This window comes from Xenopus laevis, chromosome 9_10L (genome assembly GCF_017654675.1).
Source record: "Xenopus laevis strain J_2021 chromosome 9_10L, Xenopus_laevis_v10.1, whole genome shotgun sequence".
In the NCBI taxonomy this organism is placed as follows: domain Eukaryota; kingdom Metazoa; phylum Chordata; class Amphibia; order Anura; family Pipidae; genus Xenopus; species Xenopus laevis.
In genome coordinates, this window is record NC_054387.1 from 118,697,818 (window position 1) to 118,724,142 (window position 26,325).

At 43.4% G+C, this 26,325-nt stretch overlaps 2 protein-coding genes across 7 annotated transcripts in view; one reads left to right on the plus strand and one right to left on the minus strand.

Moving 5' to 3' along the window:
* The window catches only part of tsc2.L (TSC complex subunit 2 L homeolog), a 70,366-nt gene extending 52,910 nt beyond the window's left edge, over window positions 1–17,456 (minus strand). For 4 of the 6 annotated variants that reach the window (XM_041577516.1, XM_041577515.1, XM_018236582.2 and 1 more), the window contains exons 1-3: window positions 17,330–17,456; window positions 952–1,109; window positions 287–373 (exon numbers count right to left, since the gene is read on the minus strand). In XM_041577516.1, coding sequence (XP_041433450.1) covers window positions 287–373; window positions 952–1,089 — 225 coding nt within the window. In that variant the 5' untranslated portion in view covers window positions 1,090–1,109; window positions 17,330–17,456. Of the gene's footprint in view, window positions 1–286; window positions 374–951; window positions 1,110–17,325 lie in introns of all 6 variants that reach the window. The other 2 variants (XM_018236584.2, XM_041577514.1) reach the window with 2 other exon arrangements.
* A 71-nt stretch (window positions 17,457–17,527) lies between these two features.
* nthl1.L (nth-like DNA glycosylase 1 L homeolog) lies at window positions 17,528–23,747 on the plus strand. Its single transcript, NM_001368036.1, has 6 exons — window positions 17,528–17,661; window positions 19,796–20,028; window positions 20,728–20,898; window positions 21,844–22,003; window positions 23,045–23,150; window positions 23,324–23,747. Exons 1-6 carry the CDS (start codon window positions 17,565–17,567, stop codon window positions 23,454–23,456), a joined length of 900 nt encoding a protein of 299 aa, NP_001354965.1. The 5' UTR covers window positions 17,528–17,564; the 3' UTR covers window positions 23,457–23,747.
* Window positions 23,748–26,325: the final 2,578 nt, after the last annotated feature.

A 26,325-nucleotide genomic window follows, 5' to 3' on the forward strand; every position in this document is an offset into this window, starting at 1 on the left:
CAGATACCCAGAGTTCTCCTAATAAATAATGTACTCTCAGTGTAAACATTCAGCAAGGAAAATTATGTTTGAGCCTCCCAATAACACAAGAAGTTCAGGTTGTGACTAGCAGCATGTGACATTCACACTCATTTCTCAGGATTCTAAAAACATGCGAGTATACTGTGCCAAAGCCAAATGCAGCTAGAATGGGCAATACTTTTTTTTTTTTAGTTAGAATAAATGTTTAGGTGACTGTATAGGGACGATTGGGGAATATTATTTAAGTGCAAGAGTTCATACGTACCTCTTCAAATTTTTTTGTCTTTGCAAGCTCACAGACCTGATTAATTGCACGGAGACGAATGTGGAGAGCAGACTCAGGGCTCAGCTCCTGTAGGCAAAATAAAGCAAAGTCTTTATATAAAACTATTTGGACCCATGGGAATCGGCTCTGTAGAAAGTAACAAGCAGAACCGTCAGGGAGAGGTGTTAATTTAGCCACAATTAAGGTGCACTGCTATGGTCTGAATCGGAGCACAAAATTACCCTGCGGTTATAAACTACAACTCCTTCCACAGACATACCGGGGGTGAACAATCCCCAGAGTAACCTATCATGTACTTAGAATTCTGCTCTCATGGTCCTACACATAACAATACCATAATAATAACCCAGCCTCGCAATTCTTAGAATTATATAAAATATAATTTATTAGACTATTAGACGGCACAAACTAATGTTTCGGCTGCATCCGTAGCCTTTCTCAAAGTAGAGACTTATATCAAACCCCCACACAAATACTGGTGTGTGGCGGGAACCCGCAGTGACGTAAAAATTGTGACGTGTATAGTCATACATTTAAATATAAACAGTGATATTCACAAAAATAGATCAAAGATCTGTAGTAAAAGTGTATTACGTCATGTAACCCCATTAACGGTCAGCCCAGCGCACAAAAATTGAATTTACCTTCATTAATTCTGAAGTAATGACATATTCCGGATGTTTCCACTCTGAAGGTTTGGCTTTTCCTCGTGAAGGGGCCAGTCCAAATAACATTTTAACCTTTTCCTTCAGGCCAGGATCTTTACCCATCTGTTTGGCCATTGCTGCAGCCAAGAGTCAGCCTGTACAAGTAAAAAAAACAATTATTAGTTACGTCACTTTTACTTGGATCCTTGATTTAAATTGCAAGCCTTAGGGGCTGATTCACTAAGGGTCGAATATCGAGGGTTAATTAACCCTCGATATTCGACTGGGAATTGAAATCCTTCGACTTCGAATATCGAAGTTGAAGGATTTAGCGCAGATAGTACGATCGAACGATTAAATCCTTCGAATCGAACGATTCGAAGGATTTAAATCCAACGATCGAAGGAATATCCTTCGATCAAAAAAAAGCTAGGCAAGCCTATGGGGACCTTCCCCATAGGCTAACATTGACTTCGGTAGCTTTTAGATGGCGAACTAGGGGGTCGAAGTTTTTTTTAAAGAGACAGTACTTCGACTATCGAATGGTCGAATAGTCAAACGATTTTTACTTCGAATCCTTCGATTCAAAGTCGTAGTCGAAGGTCGTAGTAGCCCATTCGATGGTCAAAGTAGCCCAAAAAATACTTCGAAATTCGAAGTTTTTTTTACTTCGAATCCTTCACTCGAAGTTAGTGAATCGGCCCCTTAGTGTACTGTAAACTCACCACAGGTCTGGCAGTTCTCCATACAGAGTGTGCTTTCTGTTCGGCTGGATGATGGGGCTGAATATATTTCTGTTGCACAGGCTGTGATCAGACAGAATGATGCACATGGCAGTTTGTGTTTTGCTCGAACGCCCACGTTGCATCCTCTGTCAATGCCTGTGCAACAGAGAAAACCACTCACTGACACACTACACAGCAGAAAGCACACACTGCATGGAATAATGTCCGATCTGTGGTGAATTCAAAGTGCATACTACCCAGCAGAAAGCACACACTGCATGATTGCATGGAATAGTGGCAGATCTGCGGTGAAATTAAAGTTAGGAAAAGAAAATCACATATGGTTTGGGTACTTTTCTAGTGACTTCCTCATAGACTCTATCAGACTTCCCTGTTATCATTTAACTAGGGGTTGACAATTTCTAGACACAACTACAAATACACAAAGCAGGGATGAGAATTTAGAGAGAACACTGGCTCAAACAGTAAACAGGTTATATTTTCAAGGCCCGAAAAACATTTGTTCGATGATAGTAACTAGGGATGCACCGAATCCGGGATTCGGCCTTTTTCAGCAGGATTCGGATTCGACCAAATCCTTGTGTGTGGCCGAACCGAATCCTAATTTGCATATGTAAATTATGTATGAGAAGGGAAATCACAGACTTTTTTGTCTCAAAACAAGGAAGTAAAACATTCTTTTTCCAATTTTTCCTTTACCATTTTTAATGTGCATATGCAAATTAGGATTCAGATTGGTATTCGGACGAATCTTTTAAAAGGGATTAGGGGATTCGGGCCAAATCCCAAATAGTGGATTCGGTGCATCCCTAATAGTAACAAATATACCCATAATAAATGCATTAATATATAATGAAGGGATGCACCAAATGCACTATTTTGGATTTGGCCGAATACTGAACCAAATCCGAATTTGCATACGCAAATTAGAAGCGGGAAAACATTTTTTACTTCGTTTTATGACAAAAAGTCACATGATTGCCCTTGCGGCCCCTAATTTGCATACGCCCTGCTGAAAAGGGCAGAATCCTGGCAGAATCCCGAACAGAATCCCGGATTCGGTGCATCCCTAATTAAAACCACAGCCTACGTATAAAATTAAAATAAAGGGTCTTTACGGGGATTATCCCTATTGAATTTACTTTGTCACATCTATCATATACAGGTACGGGATCTGTTATCTAGAAACCCATTATCCAGAAAGCTCCAAATTATGGAAAGCCTGTCTCCTATAGACTCCATTTTATCCAAATAATCCAAATTATTTTTCTCTGTAACAATAAAACAGTACCTTGTACTTGATTCAAACTAAGATATAATTAATCCCTAGTGGAAGCAAAACCAGCCTATTGGGTTTATTTAATATTTACATGGTTTTCAAGCAGACAAGGTATGAAGAACCAAATTACGGAAAGATCTGTTATCTGGAAAACCCCAGGTCCAGAGCATTCTGCATAACAGGTCCCATACCTGTGCCATGAAGGAGTGGGTACATCCCCATTTCCGTGCAATTAACCCATTCCATTAAAAACTCTAGCCAGTTAACAAGTTCACATCAATTGATCTGTCTAATCCATAGGTTTCCACACTGTGGGGTTGGATTCACTAAATGGAACCCAAAGCCCAGCACTGACGGCCAATTAGGGGAGAGATCTTGTATGACTGTAACAGAACAAGTAATGCATGTAAAGACAGTCAGAACCAGGCAGGAACATCAGTCACTACTGTTCCATTGTTAGTGTTAGACAGGCTATATATAAAATTATATTTGCTTTGGTTTCAGCCAAACCGACTTTTTTTTATTATTTATTTATTTTTTTACTGAAATGTTTTATTAATTTTCCAAAGAAAAATATTTTTTTTTCACATAACATTGCTTGGGTTTTTCAAGCATATAAACATAAAATGGCATGAGATAAATGAAATAAAATAAATTTAAGTAAAGTAGGGCGGCTGGGTTTCACAATATAATAGATAGATACATGTAGGAGAGGTAGTATCTGATATCGAAAACATTTGTTCTACAAGTTACCTTAACTGACCATTCATACGTGCAACGCTGAAAAGAGCAGAGGGTCATTTTCGTATGATAACCGAGGCAACCAGATTCTATCATAAGCTTCCATATCATTTTGTAGCATATATGTCATTTTCTCGTTGGCTGCTATGTCTATGATTTTTGCTTTTAGCATAGACAAAGGTATAGTAGCCTTTTTCCAGTTGCGTGCAATGATCAGTCTTGCGGCCGTAAGGATATGTTGGGACTATCTGTGAGCTGGACTGGAAAATCTATTAGGTTTTATACCTAGGAGCATATTAGTCGGGTCTTTAGGGAAATCAGTATGCAGTATTTTAGATAGTAGTTGTTTAACATAATCCCAAAACTTGAAGACTACTCTACAATTCCACCATGTATGAAGCATTGATCCATTCTCTTGGCATCTTCTAAAACAGTAAAGCTGGCCATAGATGTTGAGATTTTTAAAAGATCAGATCCTGATCGTGAGACCACGATCTTCTCGGAACGATCATATGAATTTACCATCAACTAAAAAGACCAATTTTCCAGGAAAACAAAGGGGAGCTGCCTGCTTAGCCCTGCAAACATAGCTAGATTGCACTGGGACCGACCTGGCTGATCAATTTCTTGACAGATGTCGGCCGAAAAATCATAAGATGTACGATCGTTCGAATCCCACTAACCGCACAATAATTTCGAAGGATTGGTCGGGCTTCCCTAAAATCGGTCGTTTGGCAAGAGAAATCTTTGCGTCTATGGGGACCTTAAAGGGATACTGTCATGGGAAAAAAAATTTTTTCAAAATGAATTGGTTTATAGTGCTGCTCCAGCAGCATTCTGCACTGAAATCCATTTCTCAAAAGAGCAAACAGATTTTTTTATATTCAATTTTGAAATCTGACATGGGGCTAGACATTTTGTCAATTTCCCAGCTGCCCCAAGTCATGTGACTTGTGCTCTGATTAACTTCAATCACTCTTTACTGCTGTACTGCAAGTTGGAGTGATATCACCCCCCCTCCCTTTTCCCCCCCAGCAGCCAAACAAAAGAACAATGGGAAGGTAACCAGATAACAGCTCCCTAACACAAGATAACAGCTGCCTGGTAGATCAGTAAGAACAGCACTCAATAGGAAAAACCCATGTCCCACTGAGACACATTCAGTTACTGTCAGGGAGCCGGGAGCCCCCTCTGGGGAGTAGTCCGGATCTAGGAGGAAGCCCCTCACGAGGAATCAGGGTCGTGGTATCCAGGGGTAAGGCAAGAGAATAATCAAAGTCCAGGCACAGGTCAAAAGACAGGCAGAATACAAACAAAGTCCAAGGCCAGGCAGTGGGTCAATGGCAGGCAGAGAATCAGCGAAGTCCAGGTCCAGGCAAGGGGTCACAACAAGGAATCAGGCAGAAAAGCAGAGGAACAGCAAGGGAACCCAGGAATACTCAGGGAACAGAATCCTATTTTCGGGCGCCATCTTGGCGCCTCAGGCGTCCTTTTATATTCGAATTTGGCGCCCTTGCGCCAGCGCGCCCGCGACCGTCGCGCCGCGCTGACGTCACGGCGCCGGCGTCGGAACCCACGTGGGTTGCCTGGGCGCCGCCATTTTGGATTCTTCGCCGCCGGGAGCGGACGCGACTCCTCGCGCTCCCGGCGGTCTTGACAGTACCCCCCCCTCACCGGGGGCCTCAGGACCACCAGGACTTGGTTTCTGGGGAAACTTGGAGTGGAAGTCTCTTACCAAACGAGGAGCATGCACATCACGGTGTCCCTCCCAAGAGCATTCTTCGGGGCCAAAGCCCTTCCAATGGATGAGGTACTGAAGGGACCCTCTGGAGATTCTGGAATCAAGGATTCTCTCCACCTCGAATTCTTGTTGACCCTCCACAGAGACGGCAGGAGGAGGAGATTGGACATCAGAGAAACGGTTAGAGATGGTGGGCTTCACCAGGGAGACGTGGAACACGTTGGGGATTCTCATCTCTGGTGGGAGTTGAAGTCTGATGGCTACGGGGTTAATTATCTCCAAGATGGGGAACGGACCCAGGAACTTCGGACCCAACTTGGGAGATGGCACCTTCAAGCGAATATTCCTGGAAGAGAGCCAGACACTATCACCCACCTTGTAGGGAGGAGAGGGCCTTCTACGGCGATCCGCGAAAGTCTTGTGGACTAGAGCACTCTTCTCCAGATTAGACTTGGTTGCAGCCCAAATAGCAAGCATATGGGCTGCCAGATCATCTGCAGCCGGGACGTCCGACAACACGAAGTCCTGAGGAAAGGCTTGAGGGTGCTGTCCATACACCACCATAAACGGAGACCTTCCTGTGGAGGAATGACATGCATTATTATGAGCAAACTCCGCCCACGGGAGGAGGTCAGACCAATCGTCCTGGCAAAGAGACACGTGGCTCCTCAGGAACTGTTCTAAGGCTTGGTTCACACGTTCAGCTGCCCCATTCGTCTGCGGGTGGTAGGCAGACGAAAATTGAAGTGTTATTCCCAAATCTTTACATAGGGAACGCCAGAACTTGGCGGTAAACTGGGTGCCTCTGTCGGAGACGATCTCCACCGGGAAACCATGCAGGCGGAAGATGTACTTAATAAAGAGTTGGGATAATTCCACCGCAGAGGGTAACTTCTTCAAAGGAATGAAATGGGCCATTTTGCTGAAGCGGTCAATAACAACCCAGATCACCGTATTCCCACCGGAGGGAGGAAGTTCGACAATAAAGTCCATAGAGAGGTGCGTCCATGGACGAGAGGGAACCGGCAAAGGCTGTAACAACCCGCTGGGGCGGGAATGGCTAGGCTTAGAAGTGGCGCAGACATTACAAGCAGCCACAAAGTCCTTTACATCCTTGCGGATATCAGGCCACCAGACTAGGCGCCTCAAGAGTTCAAGGGTCTTGGCCGGACCAGGATGTCCAGCTTGCCTGGAGCAGTGGGTTTGTTGTAGGATGGCCAGGCGAAGTTCTGGAGGGACGAAGGCCATGCCAATCGGAGTATCTTGAGGAGCCAAGGACTGCCCAGCCAGAATCTGGTCGGCAAATTGGGGATACAGAGAGGCAATGATCTTGACTGGTGGAATGATTGGTTCTTGCCTCTCAGGGTCACGGTCCACCGGAGTGAAGCTACGAGACAAGGCGTCGGCCTTCAGATTCTTGGAACCTGGGCGATAGGTCAAAACAAAGTTAAATCGGGAAAAGAAAAGGGCCCACCTGGCTTGCCTGGGATTTAGCCTCTTGAGGGACTGTATAAACTCCAGATTCTTGTGATCTGTGAAAATCTGGACAGGAATTTCAGAGCCCTCCAGGAGGTGACGCCATTCTTCAAGGGCAAGCTTGACTGCCAAGAGTTCCCGATTCCCGACATCATAGTTCTGCTCTGCGGATGAGAACTTCTTGGAGAAAAACGCACAGGGGTGCAATTTCCCATCAGTGGAGTGTCTCTGAGACAGGATAGCTCCGGCTCCGACTTCAGAAGCATCAACTTCGATGCAGAAGGGTAGTGCAGGATTGGGATGTCGGAGAACAGGAGCGGAAGTGAAGGCCTCTTTCAAGGACTGAAAAGCTTCTATGGCAGATGGAGGCCACAGGCCGGGTTTACCCCCTTTCCGGATGAGGGCCAGAATAGGTGCAATGCGGGAAGAGAACCCCCGGATGAACTGTCGATAATAATTAGCAAATCCGATGAATCTCTGGATTGCCTTGGTACTCAAAGGGAGAGGCCACTCCTGGATGGCCGACACTTTCACGGGGTCCATCTCAAATCCCTCTGGAGAGATAATGTATCCTAGGAAGGGGATCTTGGATACCTCGAAGACACACTTCTCCAACTTGGCGAAGAGAGAGTTCTTCCTCAGACGAGAGAGTACCTCCTTCACCTGGGAGCGATGACTTTCAAGGTCCTTGGAAAAGATCAGGATGTCGTCCAAGTATACGACTACGAACCTTCCTAGGAGATCTCGGAACACATCATTAACAAACTCCTGGAAGACGGCAGGGGCATTGCATAGGCCGAAGGGCATAACGAGATATTCATAGTGCCCATCCCGAGTGTTGAATGCCGTCTTCCATTCGTCACCCTCCCGGATGCGAATGAGGTTGTAGGCCCCCCGGAGATCCAACTTGGAGAAAATCTTTGCCCCTTTCAGCTGGTCAAAGAGCTCAGCAATCAGGGGCAGGGGGTACCTGTTCTTCACGGTGATCTTATTCAGACCCCGATAGTCTATACAAGGCCGAAGGCCTCCGTCCTTCTTCTCCACAAAGAAGAACCCAGCCCCTGCAGGAGAGGTAGAAGGGCGGATAAACCCCCGCTGGAGATTTTCTTGGATGTACTCCTTCATAGCGGTAGTCTCTGCAGGAGAGAGAGGGTAGGTGCGCCCTCTGGGGGGCATAGCTCCTGGCAGGAGTTCAACCGGACAGTCGTAGGAGCGATGTGGGGGAAGGAACTCTGCAGACTTTTTACAAAACACATCGGAAAATCCCTTGTAAGTGGAGGGCAAAGTCTTTAATTCCGCAGAGGAGACATTCACCTTCTCGAGGGGTTTTGGCGGAAGGCAATGTTGCAGGCAAAATAAACTCCAACGAGAGATCTGCCCAGTGGACCAGTCTATGGTGGGGTTATGCAGACGTAACCACGGAAGACCCAATATTACTGGAGTAGAAGGACAGGGGATGATGAAGAATGAAAGTTTTTCTTGATGCAGCGCCCCAACTTGTACAGATAGTTCCGCCGTGAACTTTGTGACGAATTCAAACTCCAGGGGTTTGTCATCTATGGCGGTAATTCGCAGGGGTGAAGACAATGGAAGCAGGGGAATCTTCATGCGTTCGGCAAAAAAGGCATCCATGAAATTGCCATCCGCTCCGGAGTCGAGGAAGGCCCTTTCGAAGATAGACTTACTTGCCAGGTGAATCTGCAAAGGAAGGAGAAGTCTGCGTGAATTTTCTTGATACTTCTCCTGAGGACCTCGAGTGATGCCCCCTACATGAGAAACCTGAGACATACCTCGGGGTACAAAACTCTTGGCTTTGGCAGGACAGGCGTTGGCAAAATGGGAATGCCCACCACAGTATAAACAGAGACCTGCCATACGTCTTCGGAGTCTTTCCTGCTCGGAGAGGCGAGTCTTTCCTACTTGCATAGGTTCCTCCAAGGGAGACGTCGACACATGAGTCACAGGAACAGCGGGTGTTTGCAGAATCGGCCTTTGAAAGCGAGGGGCCAACATGGGAGAAAATCGTCTGCTGCGCTCTCTCTCCACCTGGTGCTCTCTGAGACGAGTGTCCACCTTAATGGATAGAGCGATCAGCCCTTCCAGGGTGTCAGGAGTCTCTCTGGAGACGAGATCATCTTTGATGCGGATGGATAGGCCTTGGTAGTATACAGCCTTGTAAGCGTCATCACACCAGGAAGTCTCCGCCATCAGTGTTCGGAAGTCTATAGCATACTCATTGACACTGCGGCTTCCCTGCCGGAGCTGCAAGAGACGGGCAGGGGCGTTCGTAACCCGACCTGGAGCATCAAAGACTATACGAAAAGCTTGGAGAAAGTCTTTAACATCAAAAGTCAGCGGGGAATTCTTCTCCCAAAGAGACGTTGCCCACTCCAGTGGCTTGCCTTCCAATCGAGACATCACATACCCCACCTTGGAACGCTCACTTGGAAACTGTGTGGGTTGGAACTCAAATTGAATTTGGCATTGCGTGGCAAATCCCCTGCAGGCTTGTGGGTCCCCACTGAAACGAGGGGGAGGTGGAATGCGAGGCTCACCTGTCGGGTAGCTTGTGTTCGTAGGGGCTGCCGCCATGGGAGGATCTCCAGTAGGTGGAGCAGTGGAGGGCGCAGAAGGCACTTGAGCTAGCAGGACATCGAGTGCTTGCCCAATGCGAACCTGCTGGTTTTCGTAGTCCTCCATGCGGGATGCCAGTCCGCGGAGCGCTCGTCCGACATGAGGTGTGGCTTCCTCAGAAGGATCCATGGCCCGAAAATAATGTCAGGGAGCCGGGAGCCCCCTCTGGGGAGTAGTCCGGATCTAGGAGGAAGCCCCTCACGAGGAATCAGGGTCGTGGTATCCAGGGGTAAGGCAAGAGAATAATCAAAGTCCAGGCACAGGTCAAAAGACAGGCAGAATACAAACAAAGTCCAAGGCCAGGCAGTGGGTCAATGGCAGGCAGAGAATCAGCGAAGTCCAGGTCCAGGCAAGGGGTCACAACAAGGAATCAGGCAGAAAAGCAGAGGAACAGCAAGGGAACCCAGGAATACTCAGGGAACAGAATCCTATTTTCGGGCGCCATCTTGGCGCCTCAGGCGTCCTTTTATATTCGAATTTGGCGCCCTTGCGCCAGCGCGCCCGCCGCGCCGACGTCACGGCGCCAGCGTCGGAACCCACGTGGGTTGCCTGGGCGCCGCCATTTTGGATTCTTCGCCGCCGGGAGCGGACGCGACTCCTCGCGCTCCCGGCGGTCTTGACAGTTACATTGAGAAGGAAAAACAGCAGCCTGCCAGAAAGCATTTCTCTCCTAACGTGCAGGCACAAGTCACATGACCAGGGGCAGCTGGGAAATTGACAAAATGTCTAGCCCCATGTCAGATTTCAAAATTGAATATAAAAAAAATCTACTAAAATAAACTAATGCGTTTTGAAAAAACCACGTTTTCTGATGACAGGATCCCTTTAAGGATCACAAGATGGATAAATCTTATGTAGTCGCAATGGTACCAGATAGGTTCTATGCAAGAGTTTTATCGATGTTTCTCTGTTTGATGCACATGTGCTTCCTAGGGCAAACCAACACATTTTTTGAGCCTTCCTGATCAACAAACCAAATGAGATTTCCATTGTATTGAATTTATTAATGCCCCAGGTGCAAGCTTCGATGCCTTATAATTCATTCAGAACAAGAACACTTGTGTCTGGAGCATAAATGTACTCTGAACCATGTGCTGGATTCAAAATGTGGTGGAACAGCATGCACAATGCAACCTTGTTCTCAGCAGCTGCCCCTGCACCTACCAAATAACAAGGAACGTTAGGAGATGGGTAGCTGGGTCACATATGTGCCTCCCCTCACATGTCCCTTATAAATACAGTGTTGTCAAATGCAGAAAGTGCTGTATTCACAGAGTGCTGCCTTGTGCTCCATTCCAAAATCCAATGACCTGCAGCCACATGCACTAACTGTAATTCAAGGTGCTACGGGCAAAAATCATGGCCTGTTTTTTTTTTTCACTTTACCCAGCTGCCAGTAAATGAACCCAAGGAACGGAACATCCCAGTGCAATGCAATGTGGGTTATGTAGTTCCTGCATGTTGTCTGTAAGCTGTGGAGAAGTTGTTACAATTTGTAACATCAGTGTTTAGTCCCTCCTTCCCTGCCAGGATTTCAAATGATGCAGAAAGAGAAGAACTGTTACACAGCTGGATTTCAGCATAGAAAATGGCATTTATTCATACTTTTTCACGATAAGGGAGTTGCTGTGTTATGTGGGCTCTTTCTCAAGTTTTAGTTTGGAAGCCGGAGTTCCCCTTTAAAGTTGAAGGTTCCCATGGTGTTTGAGTCTGGCAGCTCAGTAATTCAGGTGCAGATTCTGAACCGTTACAATAGTTGATACATTTTCTCAGCAGCATCTCTGGAGTATTAGCAACTATTGTATCAATTCTAACAGCTGCCTTTAATGAAACTCTGGGATTCTGGTCAGCAGGGACGAAGATGAGAAATGTATCAACTAAATGTTTCAATTTAGAACAGTTACAGAGTTGTTGATCCTTTCCCCTCCCAGAGCTGCTTTAGAAGATGAAAAATGACACTTTACACTTCAATATTAGAAAAACAGTCAAAAAATAAATAGAAAGTAATTGGAAAAAATATTTCTGGTGGATGATCTGAAACCAACTGAACTAAAAAAAAAGTGTTAAAAGGCGAACAACTCAAAGGCAAAACACCCTCTTAAGGTGTTAACTTCTAATTTATTATAAAATGGCAAATTCTAACCAACATTTCAGTTTGCCTTCACTCTTCCTTTGTTACAGTTTTTGAACTATTTGCCTTCTTCTTCCGAATCTGGACAGCTTTCTAATGAGGGTCCCTGACCCCCATCTAAAAAACAAATGCTCATCTTTCTATTCAGGCCTCTCCTATTCATATTTCAGTCTTTTATTCAAATCAAAGCATGGTTGCTAGGGTAACTTGGACCTTAGCAACCATATTGCTGAAATTGCCAACTGGAGACCTGCTGAATAAAAAGCTTATTAACTCACAAATAATAAAAAATTAACATCAATTGCAAATTGTTTCAGAACATCATGCTCTACATCATACTAGGGATGCACCGAATCCAGGATTTGGTTCGGGATTCAGCCTTTTTCAGCAGGATTCGGATTCAGCCAAATCCTTCTGCCCGACTAAACCGAATCTGAATTTGCATATGCAAATTAGGGGCGAGGAGAGAAATTGCGTGACTTTTCGTCACAAAACAAGGATGTAAAACATGTTTACCCCTTCCCACCCCTAATTTGCTTATGCAAATTCGGCCGAATCCAAAATAGTGGATTCGGTGCATCTCTACATTAAAGTCAACATTTCAAAAGAGAAAAATGTGAGTGTCCCCCAAAATAACGAATCAATCAATTAAAAAATGAAAAATTTATTAGGACATCAGAGCAAGAGGTCTTGCTCTGATGTCCTAATAAATTTTTAATTTTTTTTTAAATTCAATTCTGCTTTTATTGTATAATATATGCAAAAATAAACAGAGAAAAGGAAGAAAAAAAAAAAAGAGGTAAGTACAAGGTATTTGTTGCAAGAACAAACAGTAAGAGTTACATATGTAATGTTAGAAAGCACTATTAAAGCTAGTTCTCAACCGACTAGGTAGACTCCCTCACTACATGCTTAAGGGGATGTGAACATGAGTGTGGGTGGACATGGAGATCTGATGGATAGTCCAGGGTTCCCAAATCTTAATGAATCTAGTTCTCCTGTCAGTATCGGATTCTGACATTATTTCCATTGTCCTTGTGTTCAGCCGAGTATACAATTGTTGTGTCGTGGGAGTCTCAGGCTGTTTCCATGTTTTAGCTATTAAAGTTATTGCCTTGTTGAAGATTTGAAACAGTAGGCATCTTTCTTCTTTTGTAATTTTTGTTGGATATATTTGGAGCAATGCTACTTGTGGCACCTGCGGTATATCTTGATTAAGTACCTCCTTGATTATTTTGAAGACTTTGTTCCAAAATGGTACCACTTTCGCGCATTTCCACCCCATATGGATCGCTGTACCCTGATGACCACATTGTCTCCAACATACATTTGGATAGTTTGGAGAAAAATTTGCAATTCTGCTTGTGGTTAGGTACCATCTACTTAGTATTTTCATGTGGGTTTCTATATGGTTTGTACACAGTGTTGGACTGGCCCGGCGGGACACCGGGAAAAAACCCGGTGGGCCCCGACCCTCGTGGGCCCCCGCCGGGCCAGACTCCCTCTACATATAAAAATTTGAGAAAAAAAGTTTTCGCCGATGCGCATCGCCGCAAGCGCATGCACACGAGAAGCGCCGCTCGCGCATGGCGGCGTTCCAGCGGCCAAACTCGGTGCGGCGCAGTAGGGGGGCGGGGGGCCCTGGACCAGCAGTCCCGGTGGGCCCCGGGCCCCCCAGTCCGACCCTGTTTGTACAGTGTGTAGCTCCTTTGGGGCTGTTTATGCTTTGTTTCCATTGTGCAGGCGTGAATGATATTTGCAGTTCGTTCTCCCACTTCCATATACGGTAAGTTTTGTGTTTCGTCTCTCTGGGTTAGCATTTTATAACAATCTGACAGGATCGCTTTACCATTCCAAAATTTACCTCAGAGGTGTTCCATTAGAGTATTGTTTCGGAGAGATTTGTAATCCGGGTTTAGTGATTGCAAAAAATGGGTTATTTGTTGATAGGCATAGAGTTGGTTTTGATGTAGACCATATTTTCCCGTCAGATCCTCAAATCGGCTGAATGTTTTTGCGAAATAGAGATCCCCAAGTTTGTTAATTCCTGCATCTATCCACTTGCTCAAGGATATTTGCGGAATATAATATTTGAATGCTGATAGAGGAAGCAATGGTGATGGGAAAGATCCAAACTTATACTTTAAAGACGTATTATCCCAAATTTTCATGGAGAGTATTGTTGTCGGCAATAGGTTAACTATTGTTGGTCTACGTTTCTTAGGTAACCAGAAATACTGAGTAAGAGTTTTCTCCCTGACCCTATGAGTCTCCATGTCCGCCCACATTTTATAACCACCTTCCGCATGTAGTCTGACCACCGTTTCAAGTACTGTAGCCAAATAATAAGATTTTATGTTGGGTATACCTAGCCCTCCTGAAGATTTAGAGTATTGTGATACCGCAAACGACAACCTCGGGGGCTTTTGTTGGCATATAAACCTATTAACCTCTTTTTGTAGTTTAGCAAAGAATTGAGAGGGAAGGGCTATTTGTAACATTCTGAACACATAAAGTATCTTTGGGAGCAGATTCATCTTTATGGATGTTATGCGCCCATACCAGGAGATTGACTCTTTTTGCCATCTGTAGCATTCTGATTCGACCAGTTTGATTAGGGGTAAGTAGTTTAGTTTATAGATCGACTCAGGATTTTTGGGTAATTTTATGCCCAGGTATAAGATATGGGAATCCCTCCATTCGAACGAATGGTGTTGCATGAACCCTGCTATAGCATGTTTCGAAATGTTAATGGGAAGAGCTTGTGTTTTCTTAGTATTTATTTTGTACCATGATATTAACTGAAACTGCTCTAGTTCCTTTAACAAGTTTGGAAAAGAGACAACAGGCTCAGTGACAACCAGTAGTATATCATCTGCAAATAATCCTATCTTTTGTTGTCCTGCCGACGTAGCTACGCCCTTTATATTTTGATTGTCTCTTATATTCTGGGCTAGTGGCTCGACCATTAAAGCAAAAATTAGGGGTGACAGCGGTCACCCCTGTCTAGTCCCATTTGTGAGCTTGAAGGCGCCTGACAGGGTCCCTGCAGTACAGACTTTAGCTGTTGGACTGGAGTAAAGCGGCTGTATGGCTTTTAAGAATGATTGTCCCAATTGGAATTTCATTAGCGTGGCTTTCATATAGTCCCAGTTCACCCTGTCAAACGCCTTCTCAGCGTCTAAAGACAACATCAGGGCAGGTGTGTTAGCCTGTTTTAGTATGTGTAGAATATTGTGAAACCGTCTAGTACTATCTATACAAATGAGGAACCAGTAAGTGAAGGTTTCCTTCTTAACAGTCCCAATTCTAGTAATACAACTAATGATGCATGGTTCACACATGAAGAAATTCAAAAGAGACTTGAACATGTTAAGATTAACAAAGGTCCAGGGCCAGATGGTATTCATCCCAGGGTAATTAGCGAGCTTAGTTCTGTGATTGCCAAACCTCTTTACTTAATTTTTCAGGATTCATTGAGATCTGGCATAGTGCCGAGAGACTGGCGAATTGCTAATGTGGTGCCTCTATTCAAAAAAGGATCCCGTTCTCAGCCTCAAAACTATAGGCCAGTTAGTCTGACGTCAGTGGTAGGAAAGCTTTTCAAACGGTTAATAAAGGATAAGATACTGGACTTCATAGCAAATCATAATACTATGAGTTTGTGCCAGCATGGTTTTATGCGTAATAGATCTTGCCAGACTAACTTAATTTCTTTTTATGAGAATGTAAGTAGAGACCTCGATTCTGGGATGACAGTGGATGTGATTTACTTAGACTTTGCTAAAGCATTTGATACAGTGCCACACAAAAGGTGTAACTATGTAACTATCTGCTCCCTGTCTGTTTAATACACATCCCACTTAGTCTTTATTGATAAGGGAAATTTTTCATTTTTTAATTGATTGATTCATTATTTTGGGGGACACTCACATTTTTCTCTTTTGAAATGTTGACTTGGACTTACACCCTAGGACTGGGGTGAATTGTGAGTGTATTCCCCTTGATTAACTTTATTTATTTTTGATTTTGAATTACTGATTAGTTTTGTAGTAGTACCTATATAGATTTTTTGGCACCAACATAAACCATATTATTATTGCATCTCTACATTATACTAAAAGTTAACTAAAAGGGGGCCCCTCACGATTAGGTTTCTTTGTTTTAAAGGAGAAGGAAAGGCTAAAATTAAGTAAGCCTTATCAGAAAGGTCTATATAAATACACCAGTAAACCTTCAAAGTAATGCTGCTCTGAGTCCTCTGACAAAAGAAACACAGCATTTCTTTCCTTCTATTGTGAAGGAAAGAAATGGTACACAGGTATGGTAAAACATTCTGCAGAATAAATATAACATTCTAGCTTGCACTATTGCAGCTAATCTATTGGCAATAAACTGCCTCCGTAGCTTTCCTTCTCCTTTAAGAGTGGTTCATAATGAATCGATAAATATGTTTAATTTTGAGTAATGACCAAGGCATATGGCATATAGCACCCCAGATACTGCCCAGCCCCCGTTGTGTTCATTGGTTGATTTTCGATTGGAGCAATCATCTGCAATGTGTTTATGAGGAAAGAAATACCCCAACTGTGCCTTTAAAGGAAAATGAGAATGATAGAATGAAGTACAGAGGGTGGGGAAAGGCATTTGTAAGTTACTGTTTTACCTCACAGCTGCCACAGCAATGTCTCACAGGCTGAACTTGAAGTCCCACCTTGGCTACAGACCGACTAGGGCTACAGACAGACTGACTACGGCTACAGACAGACTGACTACGGCTACAGACAGACTGACTACGGCTACAGACAGACTGACTACGGCTACAGACAGACTGACTACGGCTACAGACAGACTGACTACGGCTACAGACAGCCTGACTAGGGCTACAGACAGACTGACTAGGGCTACAGACAGACTGACTAGGGCTACAGACAGACTGACTAGGGCTACAGACAGACTGACTAGGGCTACAGACAGACTGACTAGGGCTACAGACTGACTGACTAGGGCTACAGACAGACTGACTAGGGCTACAGACTGACTGACTAGGGCTACAGACAGACTGACTAGGGCTACAGACAGACTGACTAGGGTTACAGACAGACTGACTAGGGCTACAGACTGACTGACTGTGGCTACAGAGACACTGACTGTGGCTACAGATAGACTGACTGTGGCTACAGATAGACTGACTGTGGCTACAGATAGACTGACTGTGGCTACAGATAGACTGACTGTGGCTACAGATAGACTGACTGTGGCTACAGATAGACTGACTGTGGCTACAGATAGACTGACTGTGGCTACAGACTTATTATGGCTACAGATAGACTGACTATTGCTACAAACTGACTGACTGTGGCTACAAACTGACTGACTGTGGCTACAAACTGACTGACTGTGGCTACAGACCGATTATGGCTACAGACAGACTGACTATGGCTACAAACTCACTGGCTATGGCTACAGACTGCCGTATTTACCTTAATACATAGGGATTTTATATGGACAGCCACAGCTTTGTATTTATCAGTATGTTTATGACACAGAGCCAGTTGCCTTCACTGTTTAGAACATGGCAGAACTAGCAGCCTGCACAAATGGAGAATACATGTGTTCTTACCCACCTGTGGGCCCGTTCTTCTTGTCACCAGAACCGAACAAAACCCTCACCCATTGCCAGCACTCTTTTTTCGCTTTGGGCCTCTGTTTTCTGGGCCTGCTAGCCCCGCCCCTTGACACCAAGTACCGCCCATTGCACGTTCAATCACAAGCTGCGACGGACAACCCGGAATATCCGGTCGCGCCGTATTGTGGGAGATGTAGTTCTGAGAGGGAGCAACATAACACGGATGGCTTGATATGAGTGGCACTCTGAGACCGCTAACGAGGAGGGGAGGGCAAAGGGCAGCCGGGGGCAAGAGGAAGCAGGATGGGACCAACAAGGGGCAACGAATTGGTGAGAAGGGAGGGGGGAGCATGTGACCATAGTAAGTGTGTAATAAGAGTGTAAGCTCTTCAGGGCATGCTAATAGGTACAATACAATTAGCCCCTCTACTCATCTACCTGCCTGCAGACATGCGTCTTGTTAATTGTTCATTTAGATGCAGCTGCTCTGCAGGGCTACCAGGTCTAATATTCAAAACTAGCCAAGAGGCTCTTCAAAGGTAGCCCATAAATAGCACAATACGTGCAATGAAAAAAAGTCTGAAAAAATAAATGACTATATGTGAAAATACTTTTTTTTTTCTTAAATTTTCACTGATTAGCAAATTTTTCCATGAAGCAAAATGGGACAAATTCACCCGTCACCAGGGGCCTGGGAGGTATAGGGGTCCAATAAAGCCCTAATACATATACAATTTCAATAAATATTGGTAAAACAGGTCAACCTCTTGACATTTTGGTGGCCAGTAGATTTTTGCCCCAAAATTGTCCAATTGAGGAAAGTCACCGGAAAATGTGAGAATGCTTAAGAGGGAGACTGGGGTACAGAGCCTAAAATCTGCTAACTACACAAGTCAGTCCCATTGCATGCTGGGTATTGTAGTCTTACATTAAATTTGACAATCTGCAAATTTAGCAAAAACTACATTACCCAACATGCACTGGGAGACACAGGCTTGGCCCATTAGGGCAAGAAAAACTGGCTGGTTTCCAAAGTATAAACCACCCAAAGCCCAAAAAGTAGCCCTAATCCATACCTTGGCTAGTTTATACCTTTAAAACCCGCCTGGGCTTTAAATTAGTAGCCCAATTTTGCTGAAAACCCGCCAACCTGGCAACCCTGCTGCACTGATTTCTGTGCCAACAAGCACTATTAAAGGAGTTGTTCACCTTTAAATGAACTTTTAGTATGATGCAGAGAGTGATATTCTGAGACAATTTGCAATTGGTTTTCATTTTTTATTATTTGTGGTTTTTGAGTTATTTAGCTTTTTTTATTCATCAGCGCCCCAGTTTGCCATTTCAGCAGTCTGGTTGCTGGGATCCCAATTACCCTAGCAACCATGCACTGATTTGGATAAGATACTGGAATATGAATAAGAGAAGGTCTGAATAGAAAGATGAGTAATAAAAAGTAGTAATAATAATAAATGTGTAGCCTTACAGAGCATTTGTTTTTCGATGGGGTCAGTGATCCCCGTTTGAAAGTTGTGAAGAGTCCGAAGAAGAAGGCTAACCATTAAACAACTATAATGATGATGTAGAGCAGGGGTCCCCAACCTTTTTTTACCCGTGAGCCACATTCAAATGTAAAAAGGGTTGGGGGGCAGCGCAAGCATGAAAAAGTCCCTTGAGATGCCAAATAAGGGCTGTGATTGGATATTTGGTAGCCCCTATGTGGACTGGCAGCCTACAATAGGCTCTGCTTAGCACTATACTTAGTTTTTATGCAATTAAAACTTGCTTCCAAGCCTGGAATTCAAAAAATAAGCACCTGCTTTGGGGACCCTGAGAGCAACATCCAAGGGATTGGAGCACTAGCTACTGGTTGGCGATCACTGATGTAGAGAGTGATATTCTGAGACAATTTGCAATTGGTTTTGTTTTTTATTATTTGTGGTTTTTGAGCTATTTAGCTTTTTATTCAGCAGCTCTCCAGTTTTCAGTGTCAGCAATCTGGTTGCTAGGGTCCAAATTACGCTAGCGACCCTGCATTGATTTCAGTGAGAGACTGGAATATTAATAGGAGAGGCCTGAATAGAAAGGTGAGTAATAAAAAGTAGCAATAACAATACCTTTGTAGCTTTACAGAGCATTTGTTTTTTAGATGGGGTCAGTGACCCCCATTTGAAAGCTGGAAAGAGTCAGATGAAGAAGGCAAATTATTCAAAAACTATAAAAAAAATGGCCATTCTATAACATACTAAAAGTTAACTTAAAAGGTGAACCACCCCTTTAAAAACTGTATTTTACACTCGGATATAAAATCCCATTCAGACTAATGGGTTGGCTTACACATAGTACATTCCTCATACATTAGTGATTGGAATTTGGTGCCCTCTACTACAACTCCCAAAATCCAGCCCTGGGATGTGTAGCTGAAAGTGGTGCCAGAGGTTAGACATGACAGATCCTTTTGTTGCAGAAAGCAGTGAAAATGACAAGCTGAGTTCCCCCAAAGAGCGATCAAAGGGGAAAAGAAGAGTAAGTGTGGAATACGAGCAGGCAGCAAGTCAGACAGTAGATAAAAGGCCCAAATGGGAACCAAAGAACTGGGTGCAACATCTGGAGAACATACGGCAGATGAGAAGCAAAAGGGATGCTCCGGTGGATCAGATGGGAGCGGAGAAGTGCTATGATCAGAATGCTGCCCCAGAGGTAACAAGGGACTTAAAGCAGAAGGAAAGCTACCAATGCAGTTTATTGCCAATAGATTAGCCACAACAGTGCAAGCTAGAACACCATTTTTGTTCTTTAGAATGCTTTTCCATACCTGAGTAAACCGCTCTAGACACTGTCTCTGTTTGTTTAGGATAGCAGCTGCTATATTAGCTTGCTGTGGCATCACTTCCTGTCTGAGTCTCTCCCTGCTCGCTCAAAACTCTGGGCTCAGATTACAGCAGGAGGTGAGAAGGGAGGAGGAGGAGCAAACTGAGCATGCTCAAGCCCTAGCCCTGGAGGTTTATGCTGGAAACAGGAAGTCTGATACAGAAGCCCATGAGTACACAATAGAAGGAAAGAAATGCTGTGTTTCTCTTGACAGATCACTCAGAGCAGCATTACTTTGAGGGTTTACTGGTATATTTATATAGACCTATATTTATATATACCGTCCGCACACATGCAATGGGGGCACATTCATTAGAAGCCAGTTACCCCATCTGTATGTTTAGGGATGTGGGAGGAATGCAGAACACAAGGAGATGAGATGGTAGAATTATCCACAAGACACCAGTGCTAACAAGCCATCGTGGCACCATGCAGCCCTAGGGAATTTATAGAATTTTTCCTTTCATGATACTTTCCCCCCGGCGTCATTGTGATGCATGAATTCTGCCATTTCCCTCTCTTCAATAGGTAATGAGGTACCAGATCCTTCTGTCGCTCATGCTCTCCAGTCAGACAAAAGATCAGGTGACCTCGGCCGCCATGTGCAGACTGCGCGAGCACGGACTGACAGTTGCCAGGGTACTGGAGACTGATGATGCAACCCTTGGGAAGCTGATCTACCCGGTGGGGTTTTGGAAGGTCAGTTTGGCAACATCTATAGTATATCAGTATATTATTATCTGAGAAGGGCGCAGACCCACACTAGGATATCTCTGTATGGAGGGGAAAGAATGGTGGTGGCACTCTGAGGGAAAGTGTCCCTTGCTGGCACATTTTTAAAGAAAAGGCAAGACAGTCTAGTTAAAAGGTAACTGTTAGGCTCCCCAGTTTTAGGAATAAACACACATATATTGGTGTATGGCTCTGTCCAGGAGCGAAATAAATAAATAGTCCAGAAATAAGAAACTAGAAAAATGAAATGAGAAAGTAAAAATAACAAAATGGTTTCTCATCAGAGCAACCCCCAGTCCAAGGGTTGCCATTCATTTTTCAAAGTACAAATGATCCAAGTAAGATGATATCCATTTCAAAGTAAAGCAGTAGCTCTGGTTTTCAATATGTTAAAAAGGCTTTATTAGAACATACATAGGCCTAACGCGTTTCGTGCCTGTGTGGGCACTTACTCATAGGCTGTAAGTCTCCCCCAGGTACAATCCTTTTAAAGCGGTGTCGACCAATTAAAATACATTGCACTACAAACAGTCTAAACCAATAGATGAAAATTTCTGTACAAAGTGCAGAACCAATCCGAATGTTTATTACATTGATTACATGTCAAGATTTGTTACACAAATCACCCCATATAAAAGCTATATATATATCTCTAATATAGAGGAGAAAAGAAAAAGCTTAAAAAAACAAGGAAAAGTTAGGAAATATTAAGGAAAAATAATAAACTCTAAAAAAAATGCACACTCAATTTATAAAAAAAAACAATACAGGAAAAAGAGCTGTTTTAGGCTTTCATTTTCCTTCAAGCTTGGAACACCATTTCTGTAATGCTGCAGAATACAATAGGAGGCTTTTGAGAAAGATTTCTCCCAGAGCATGCACAACCCCAACTCTCTTGTTTTCTTGCTGCAGAGCAAAGTCAAGTACATCAAGCAGACGACTGAGATCCTACAAGAGCAATATGGAGGAGATATTCCTGATAATGTCGCCGACCTAGTGAAATTACCTGGCGTAGGACCCAAAATGGCTCATCTGGTTATGGACATTGCCTGGAACAACGTATCTGGGATTGGTAGGTTTTAGTTTACTTACTAGGCAGCCAGACTTTACTCTAAAACCACCAGTCACCCTGCTCACACCCACCATGTTAGCTTTCACTGGCACGCTAGGAGTTTTTGTTCCACAGCAACTAGAGAGACAAAGGTTGCCGTGAAATCCTCTGCATATAAACTCTTCCAATAATCCAATCACATTGGTTCAGTGTAACTATCCTGATAGGTCATCTGTTGTCACATTTGTCACCTCTCTGGATAGTGACACTGCACCAATGTGATTGGATTACTGGGTGAGTTTATATGTCAAGGACTTTCCACAACAGTCAGTTAAACTGATGGAGCTGCTCGGATGAATAGTGAAACATCTTCAATGATTACTCAGCAAGTCCAGTTGCTCTAGATTTATATTATATTTATATTTATAGATATACCATGAACTGGATGAATGAAAACCTTCATAGACACACAGGTTGCCTGTTCCTGGTGTAGATATAAAATCAGTTAAAGGGATTGTTTGCCTTTTAGTATGTTATGGAATGTCCGTTTCCTGATAACTTTGCAATTGGGCTTCATTATTTATATTTTATAGCTTTTGAGTTTTGTCTTATTTTTTTTTTTTTGCCTCTTTCCACCTTTCAAATGGGGGTCACTGATCCTATCTAAAAAAAAATCAAAGGCTCGGTAAGGCTACAAATTTATTTGTATTGCCACTTTTTATTACTCCTCTTTCTGTTCAGTCACTCTCCTATTCATATGCCAGTCCCTTATTCATATCAATGCATGGTTGCTAGGGTAATTTGGACCTTAGCAATCGATTGCTGAAATTGCAAACTGGAGAGCTGCAGAATAAAAAGCTAAATAACTCAAAAACCACAAATAATAAAAAATGAAAACCAGTTACAAATTGTTTGAGAATGTCACTGTTAACTAAAAGTTAATTCAATGTTGAACAACCCCTTTAAAGGCTGATGTGAGTAGAGAAGCTTGCCGTCATCTCTGTAGAGTCTGTTCTTTTAAGTTGCTGGATTCTGAACTTGGCGGTTGCTTTTACCCTGCAGGAGTGGACACACACGTGCATCGTATTTCCAACCGGCTGAAGTGGGTAAAAAAGGAAACTAAGAACCCGGAAGAGACTCGGGTGGCCATGGAAGACTGGATGCCTAGGTAGGATCCTCCCCGCAAAGGATGCAATTTATTCAGTACACTTCACAATTATTAACATTTTTTACAAATAATATCTTAATTCCTGTACTTGGAGAAAAGCTACCATCTCTGCTGGGATGTTGATCTATAAATGCTACCATAATCTTGTAGCTAATGTTTGCCTTTCTTTTCAGGGAAATATGGAGTGAGATAAACTGGCTGCTAGTAGGGTTTGGGCAGCAAGTCTGCCTCCCTGTGTCTCCCCGGTGCTCTGAATGTCTCAACAAGAGCATCTGTCCAGGAGCAAAAAAGAAAAAGCCAAGATAGAGCTGAGTGTGGAGTCCGAGAGCTTCAGTTGACTGAGATACCGAACCTGGAAGGTGCTGGGCCCACCTGAACATAGCAGCAACCAACCTTCCTATGGAAGAGATCACAAGCTGTAGATAAAAAGTGGCCCGTTTGAAGGCCAAAATGACTTTTGGGGAACAAAAATAGCCCACACATTTTGTACGGTATTTCATAAAACCCCATTACAATCTATTGGGAAGTTATCAAGTTGTAGTATGGTAATATATTAGCATTTGCTAAATGTGGGCGGAAAACTTACACTGCTTTCATTTAATTAGTGATGTTTTATATTTTCATTAAAGTTGTGCACTACTGAGTTTGTGTCTTCATTCATGTGATGTTATTTAGTGTGAGAGGGTACAATAATGTTTAAAGGAGACATTGGAAAAACGAAAAAACCCTAATATTTTAGGCAATTCTAAGTAATATACTGTATGGTGTTGCTTTTACATGGTGCTAAAAATTAATATCTTTAAAAATAGCCCCTTTATTGGAGTTCCCTATAGATGTTCTCTGGTCTGGAGTGGGCGTGTCCTAACGGTCCCTGCCAGAAGCACAGTAGGAGGGGGACAGCCAATCACAGCCCTGCAGTCACACAAGTACAGTCAGGCTTCGGTTCCCTATCAAGTCCTGCTAGCTGCTGATTGGTTCCTGTCCTACAGTGCAGTGAGCTGAGAGCCACTGGCTCCCCTGCACAGCCTAGGAATTCAGGAAGTGGAAGGGAGGGATTTTTGGGGTTTTTGCAGAAATATTCAATAAATCAGCCTGAAAACACTACTTTAAGCACAATTCTTCTATATCTAAATCTGCCCAGCCTAACTGTCGCCCCGGGGAAATGCCCCTATATTTTTACTTACCCCTCGGCCCCAGTCACCAGAGTTCCACGCAGCCATCTTCCGTGTCTTCGGCAAGCTGAGACGGAGACCGGCGAAGCAGCGCATGTGCAGTTGAAACAATTTACCAGTTAGCGCCAACTGTGCATGAGCCGAAATGGACAGAAATTGCCGAAGCGCCTAAAGAAGATACGAGGACCCGGAAGATGGCTGCAGTGTACTCTGGTGCCTGAATCTGCGCAGAGGGGTAAGTAAAAAGTTAGGGGCATTTCCCCGGGGGCAGCTAGACTGGGAGGGAGGGGGCTCTATATAGGGTACAGGGTACAGGTTTTTTTAATAAATGGTTGAATTCTCATTTAACTTCTTTCACACAATATGGAAAATATGTTGGTATATTAAAAGAACAGTAACACCAAAAGATTAAAGCGTTTTAAAGTGATTAACATATGGGGCAAATTTACTTAAGGTCGAATATCGAGGGTTAATTAACCCTCGATATTCGACTGTCGAAGTTAAATCCTTCGACTTTGAATATCGAAGTCGAAGGATTTATCGCTATTCGTTCGATCGAACGATTAAATCCTTCGAATCGTTTGATTCAAAGGATTTTAATCCATCGATCGAACGATTTTTGTTCGACCAAAAAAAGACCTTCCCCATAGGCTAACATTGACTTTGGTAGCTCTTAGGTGGCGAACTAGCGGGTCGAAGTTTTTTCTTAAAGAGACAGTACTTCGACTATCGAATGGTCGAATAGTCGAACGATTTTTAGTTTGAATCGTTCGATGTGAAATCGTAGTCGAAGTAGCCCATTTGATAGTCGAAGTAGCCAAAAAAACCATTCGAAATTCGAAGTTTTTTTTCCTCTATTCCTTCACTCGAGCAAAGTAAATTGGCCCCTTAATATACTGTTGCTCTGCACTGGTTTTACTGGGGTCTTTGCTTCAGAAAGACTACTATAGTTGATATAAACAAGCTGCTGTGTAGCCATGGGGGCAGCCATTCATGCTGGATAATAGGCAAAGGTTACTTAGCAGATAACAGATAAGCCCTGTCTTATATAATGGTGTTTTATCTGTTATGTGCTATGTAACGTGCCTTTTTACCACTGCAGAGCAATAGTACATTATAATTTCATTACTTTGATACACTTTCAGTTTATGGTGTTGCTGTTCCTTTAAAAACAGAGGAGGTACCATAAACCAAGGAGCTCAAGGGGAATGATTTTTGTACTGACTCCACAGCCCTGCTTACAAAGAAGGCACCGGTGTCCTTATAACAACTCATGGTCTGAGTTATTGAAATCCACATCCACTGGGATCCATTTAGAACTATAGGGAAACACACTTTGTTTGCATGATCGTTTCTGCTATTGGCTCAGGCTACCACAAGATGGCAGCCCACGAAGCAGACAACTACCAGATGGAGATTGTACCAACTGTGTCACAGCTACATACACTTTTTTTTTTTTTTTAAAGTGTGTTTTTATTAAGTTTTTTAAAATACACAATTAACCAAAAAACAAATTAACCAACCCTTTAACTGTTCTAAATTGAAACTTTTAACTTTTAGTTGATACATTTCTTATGTTTGCCCCTGCTGAGCAGAATCCCTGGGTTTCATTACAGGCAGCTGATAGACTTGATACAATAGTTGCTAATACTCCAGAGATGCTCCTGAGAAATGTATCAACTAAATGTTGTAAAATTGTAACAGTTCAGAATCTGCACCTAGCGTTTCTAATGCTAACAGACTCCTGCTGCACAAATATGGCCGCCCCCTCATAGAGGAACATGGGGCATCACACAAGTAGTGTAAAAGCATTGGGCAAATACTTAACAGCAAAATTATAAGTAGCAAACAAAACCAATATTATGATAGATGTAAAATGGTTTAATTTCTGGTGTCAGTATCTCTTTAAACTTTACACTTCAGTTTTGTTTAAACGGTCCAACATTAAAAATGGAAAGCGACTAAACAAAGTTTTTATTTCTGGGGAACAATCTGAAAATAAC